This window comes from Anarhichas minor, unplaced genomic scaffold, assembly GCF_050575085.1.
Source record: "Anarhichas minor isolate MPS153535 unplaced genomic scaffold, ASM5057508v1 ptg000051l, whole genome shotgun sequence".
Classification (NCBI taxonomy): Eukaryota; Metazoa; Chordata; class Actinopteri; order Perciformes; family Anarhichadidae; genus Anarhichas; species Anarhichas minor.
In genome coordinates this window covers 3996923-4002922 of record NW_027466497.1, presented here as the reverse complement: position 1 = coordinate 4002922, position 6000 = coordinate 3996923, and the positions used below count along the sequence as shown (strand labels likewise).

The following is a 6000-nucleotide window of genomic DNA, read 5'->3' as shown; positions in this document are numbered from 1 at the left end:
AATACAAGGGCACAGATGTAGAACTTGTAAAACATATATAGGCTATTTATTATTTCACTGTGTAAGAACTGCTACGACAAAGAATAACTTCAAAGGTGTGATTAACAAACATGTACTTTTTTCAGTTAATAGTGTAAATATAGGCAAATAGGTAAAATATATATATATATATCTAAATCCGTTTCAAGTTGCCCTACAGGATATAAAATGGGCAATCTTTATGTATTATGGTTTTATTTTGAAGGCCAACTGGTTTGTTTTCCGGTGTCGTTGCTACTGAATGACGGCTCTATCATCACTGCGCATCCGTACCATTCATTCTCTGACGTCAGAACTACGCTCAGATAAAAAAAAAACAGAGATAATAAACCAGAGAATGTTCTCTATCCGTAGTGTCTTTACCTGAACCGTCTTCATGTTTGGATCCTGATTTAAGGCATTTAATGCAAAATTATCTGTGAGAGTGAGATATACATATTTATTTTATGGATTTAAAAGAACAATAGGTCATTATAAGCTTTTATACTTCCATTAAGTGGGTGGGCCCGTTGGCCCTCTAACCCCATCAACCGCCACATTTCTCTGGCTGCCAGGGATCGAACCAAGGCCTGGTGTGATGTGGTGGTGGTGGTGGTGGTGAGAGAGGTAGAGGTGGTGGTGGTGATGGTGGTGAGAGGTAGAGGTGGTGGTGATGGTGAGAGAGGTAGAGGTGGTGGGGATGGTGGTGGTGATGGTGAGAGAGGTACAGGTGGTGGTGGTGAGAGAGGTAGAGGTGGTGGTGATGGTGAGAGAGGTAGAGGTGGTGGGGATGGTGGTGGTGATGGTGAGAGAGGTACAGGTGGTGGTGATGGTGGTGAGAGAGGTAGAGGTGGTGGGGATGGTGGTGGTGATGGTGAGAGAGGTACAGGTGGTGGTGATGGTGGTGAGAGAGGTAGAGGTGGTGGGGATGGTGGTGGTGATGGTAAGAGAGGTAGAGGTGGTGGGGATGGTGGTGGTGATGGTGAGAGAGGTACAGGTGGTGGGGATGGTGGTGGTGATGGTGGTGAGAGGTAGAGGTGGTGGGGATGTTGAGAGAGGTAGAGGTGGTGGTGATGGTGAGAGAGGTAGAGGTGGTGGGGATGGTGGTGGTGATGGTGAGAGAGGTACAGGTGGTGGGGATGGTGGTGGTGATGGTGGTGAGAGGTACAGGTGGTGGTGATGGTGAGAGAGGTAGAGGTGGTGGTGATGGTGAGAGAGGTACAGGTGGTGGTGATGGTGGTGAGAGGTAGAGGTGATGGTGATGGTGAGAGAGGTAGAGGTGGTGGTGATGGTGGTGAGAGAGGTACAGGTGGTGGGGATGGTGATGGTGAGAGAGGAGGTGTGTCTCTGTTCTCTGCACTCAACCAGCTGGTATGTTCAAGTGTGCAGTTATGTAATATTGAAACGTTCCTCTCTGTGATTTTGATGTAGTGCCTGTTTGACTGGTGACAGGATCTCACATGAGGACTGTGCTGCTCTGTGTAAAATAAGATTGTTTTAATGATCATCTGTTACGAGACAAAGCCACGGATTGGCAAGCAGCGCTGTGTGTCGGTGTGTTTGAGTGACACCAGCTCAATTAGATAAGTATTCATTTCCTAACATCACGTGGCAGCAAACAGTTCAGCCTTTATCATTTAACCTGTAGAGGACTTAACCTCCCTGCATCTGAAACGGTGTAACTTTGATTGTGTGCTTCTTTAAAGTAAAAATAAAGACAAAGGGGTCAATCAGCACTTTTAGCTGAGACTGCCATCTAGTGGATGTTTGAGGAACGGCTTCTTACAAAATCCATTTTTTGTTTTGTCCAACTTTTTGCTTCAAATAACTCACACTCTTCATATAAAATTCTACCAAAACAAATAACAGTTCAGTGGATTCTACGTCAATCCGAAATCATTTAACTTTCAGGAAAAGCAAAGTAGGTAATAAACACCACCGAAAAGTCAACAGCTAAGTAAAGTTCTGCACTATGTACTTGAAGTTTAAATAATAGTAAAGATGTTCTGTTCAGCATAAGTCAATTATTGGATCATTTCATTTTCTTTGTGCGTTGAGAGAAAATGTAACTTCCGTTTTTAGCAGAACATGATCGGAACCAACGGTGAACTCGTCCCGCAAAGCAAAAACTGTCCAAAAGCATTAAAATGTGTCCGATTGATCCCTTCGACAATCAATATGATTAAATAAAGTGATACATATCTAATATCCAATTGACTGTATAGTTTGAAATTAGAAAATCAATATTTTATTATTTTCAGCTGGTAAAAAGTTAAAAACCTACATGAGTTAGGTGGTTTATGGTTGCCTTATATAAACTCTTTTCCTGTTTTAAGTTAGTGATTAAATGTCAAGTGAATTCTTTTAACAGACATTCTTTGGTTTCATCATAATTTAACTGCACAGCTGAAATCACTATATGTGAAGCAAGCTTCTCAATTTAAAACACGCTTGAATAGAGAACAGCCAGAGATCTTAAATCACCCGACGAAACATGACCAACGAACAAACAGTCCGGGTCATTTCATGGGACGCTGTCAAGCAGAAGAAATCTGAAGAGTGTATTCCCCAGCACCCTTCACATACCAATTTAAAATAGACATTTAGTGGTCCATAAAAGGTTTATTTATAATAAACGACACAGGCGGTGGAAACAAAGCCATTAGAAGAACAGATGAGAACACACAGATGAACAATTGAACAGCACATTTATTGAGTGAGCAGTGTTCACTTCTTTGCTGCCTCCTTCTGGAGCTTCTTCACCTCGTGCTTGATGATCTTGTTCCTCTGCAGAAACAAAAAGAACAATTCATTTAAATAAAAATACTCAACGACGGCTGTAGGATCGTTAGTTACACTAATTGACCCTTTAACTGAAGTGACACTGGGTGATAAATCAAGCAGCATCTTGTTCATTAATTATTCTTAAATAATTATTGATCATGTTCAACGATCAGGGTATTCTCATTAGAATGCAAGTCACTGTGCTAAATGACATCACGTTTAGAGCTGTGTGTTTAAGCCAAAATCAAACAATTAGCCGACGGAGGAACACAATGTTGCAACAGGGAAAAGGCAATTATCTAGATGATATGAACATTAATCCACCATTAATCAGTGGGGAAGACAGATAAACAAGATGTGAAATTGTTTTCCTCGGTTGCTTTTACTTTACAGGATTAAATTGCGAGTATGAAAGCGGCCTGCATGCAGTGATCGGTGTCTCCGTTGGACTTACCATTCTCTTGGCCTTCATCACCTTGTAGCGGTCAAAGTCGGACATGTTGGCTCTCTGCAAAGAGAACCACAGAAGACAAAAGTTAGGGAGTTGTTTAATTTTTCCTCACAAGAATCACCGTAGCGCACAATTTCAGTTTTTGATATTTATTTTGGGGTAAATAGTATTCATGTCTAAACATCATAATACATCTACAGCAGTGGCCCAGATTGCCTAAAAATGAAATCTGCCACCGGTGTTTTTTTCATGGGTGTATTTCACTGGTGTTTGAGCGCGAGTAGCCACGACTTTGGTGTGTGATGCAACTACTGTATGTCATGGCTGGTGTGTTGCTCAGGAGCCAAGGAAGACACATTTTTAGAAATGTCCACTATCAGCTGTAACTTAATTACACAAAACACTTAATATCCGTAATGTTGATAATGAGCAGAGACGTAGCCTTTACCCTCTTTCTCGCATCGATCTTCTTGGCCCAGCTGCTTTGTTCCCACTTCTGGTTGACCTCTGCCTTCTCCCAGGCTCTCCTCACAAACTTCTGGCGGGCGCTGTGAACCATCAAATACAGTCAGTACTAATACTGGAGGCATCATCACACATAACCACTTTACAACTAAGAAAAGACACCAGATTCATGTAGATGTCGGCACTTTAAGGCCCTGTGACGTGACAAGTGGACAGTTCTTAATACAAGAAGAGCAATACAAAAAATAAACCGTACACTGGATTTTTTGTGTCAAGAAACTATGGGGTGCTCCCGCTCACCTGTGAGGTACTTTGATGACGTAGTCTGTGAGCTGCATGCACTTGAAGGGCATGGATTGCCTCTTCACGCCTGTGCAGGGACCATCAACAAGAGCCTGGAAAGCACAACAAACAAATAAATGTCAACAAGTGGAAAGAAGACGAGTTATAACGCTGATTAATCCACCATCCTTCAGGGCGCTCACCCTGTTTTGGTCGATGACGTCTACGATGGCCACCAGCTTGCCGTTGTGGGGTCCGAAAGAGATGTAGGCAACACGGCCGATCTCAACGAAGCGTTTGAACACCTGAGGAAGACACCAGAGAGCTGCACGTCAGAAATGACTGACGTTGAAATGGGAGGTTGGCTGCCTTATGTCACGTGGACAATTGTGTACGAACTTCCGTTACATTAAGAACTGTCGATCACACACACTGGGGAAACTAAATTGTTTCAGAATAATTGTTGTGTTGCACGGTGTATTTATAATGCACAGATTTTTTGTGTTTTGTAGTCTACTGGGAGCAGAGCTGGTTGTGCAGCCTCACAGCGGCAGGAAGGATGGACCTGCGGTACCTCTCCTTCACACACACACACACAATATATATATATATACGGTGTGTGAAGGAAGGACCTGCGGTACTTCTCCTTCACACACGGGGGGAATCAGCCGGTGGCTGAAGGAGCTGCAGAGCTGCCAGGGCGTCCGGCGTGGGGTCTCCCACCACCTCCACCGTATCCAGTGGACACCCCAGCACACTGCTGGCCTTCTTCACAAGTGTGTTAAGTCTCTTCCTGTCGGCTGTCGAGATAATGCTCCCCAGCAAACCACTCCATAAAAGATGGCGGATGCCGTTAGCTAACGAAAACTAGCTAACGTTTCTGCTAACGTTAGCTAACGACAACTAGCTAAACAAAACTAGCTAAACCAAAAACGGATTATATTAAACAATACGATAGCATGTATTTAAATGTAATAACGTCATGATTATAACGTCTTATATAAGTCATTGTTCTGGAGACAGAATGAGTGAAATGTGTTCGCTTAGCCGAACAGTAACCGACGGACCACGTTGTAGTGCGGGGCAGTAGCCGACATTTTACAGACATTAGCGTTAAAACTATAATATAAAAACATACATCCACACATCAGACACATCACAAATACGCTTGTGATAGTGTTAACAACACTCATGACTGTTGTTGTTGCAGAACAACGAGTTATACGTTAAGAAATTCTACATAGAAAAGCTAAAACTCTCATGGCGAACTCACCATGATGGCAGTCCCGGAGCAGAAAGGACGTCGCGGCTTCCGGCTGACGCAAATACGGCTTCCGCTTATACAGTACGCATGCGCAGTCTGTCCTTGGGTTATATATTATCACATGGGCGTCTTCTCTGCTGCCTTCACGGACACGGTAAAATATCGGAATTTAGCCAATATGAGATCATCCTCAAGCGTAACGTGACAGCTGGAAACAATCCTACGATTTCAACCAAGTGGCCCGTATGTGTTGTTTTGTAAATTGTAAAATTTTGTAAAATGTATGGGCTTAATTAATGACACTTAAACATCTTCCTTTTACTTAGACTGGGAAAGGGAAAACATACAAACTATCAGTACAACGAGTTTCTGTTTGTAATATTGCAACATTTGATTTGCACTTGAAGGCAGCACTTGAATGTCGCAGTTCACATGAGACCGACGTTTTGTTTTATTTCCATGACGATAAGAACGGACTCTTTCTACTCTTCAACTCCGGTAACCAGCCTACTCTTATTTGTGTTAGTTTGATTAACGTTTGAGTTATTTTCTCACGCTTTCGATTCATTTTCCAGTCTGTTAAAATAACTTCTTAACAGTATCGATAACAATAAAAGCCAAGGGTTACTTTCTGTTGTGTAAACATTGCTTTTTAGATTCATTCCTGAAATGTGTTTTGTAGTTTTCACAAAACGAGATGATTAATAAGAAGAACAGAGAGACTTCAAAATGGAAG

The 6000-nt window shown here is 42.4% G+C and overlaps 1 protein-coding gene across 1 annotated transcript; it reads right to left on the bottom strand.

The window, feature by feature from the left end:
* Positions 1-2709: 2709 nt before the first annotated feature.
* rpl14 (ribosomal protein L14) lies at positions 2710-5398 on the bottom strand. The gene is made up of 6 exons (XM_076075268.1): positions 5274-5398; positions 4204-4305; positions 4019-4113; positions 3702-3801; positions 3257-3310; positions 2710-2805 (listed from the first exon to the last, which is right to left on the bottom strand). Exons 1-6 carry the CDS (start codon positions 5274-5276, stop codon positions 2746-2748), a joined length of 414 nt encoding a protein of 137 aa, XP_075931383.1. The 5' UTR covers positions 5277-5398; the 3' UTR covers positions 2710-2745.
* Positions 5399-6000: the final 602 nt, after the last annotated feature.

What these genes read in the sequence shown, in the direction of transcription:
- rpl14 (XM_076075268.1), bottom strand. An exon ending in ACGTCATCGACCAAAACAGG is followed by an intron (nt 4,114 to 4,203) that starts GTGAGCGCCCTG and finishes TGTGCTTTCCAG; the next exon opens with GCTCTTGTTGATGGTCCCTG. An exon ending in GTCATCAAAGTACCTCACAG is followed by an intron (nt 3,802 to 4,018) that starts GTGAGCGGGAGC and finishes GATGGTTCACAG; the next exon opens with CGCCCGCCAGAAGTTTGTGA.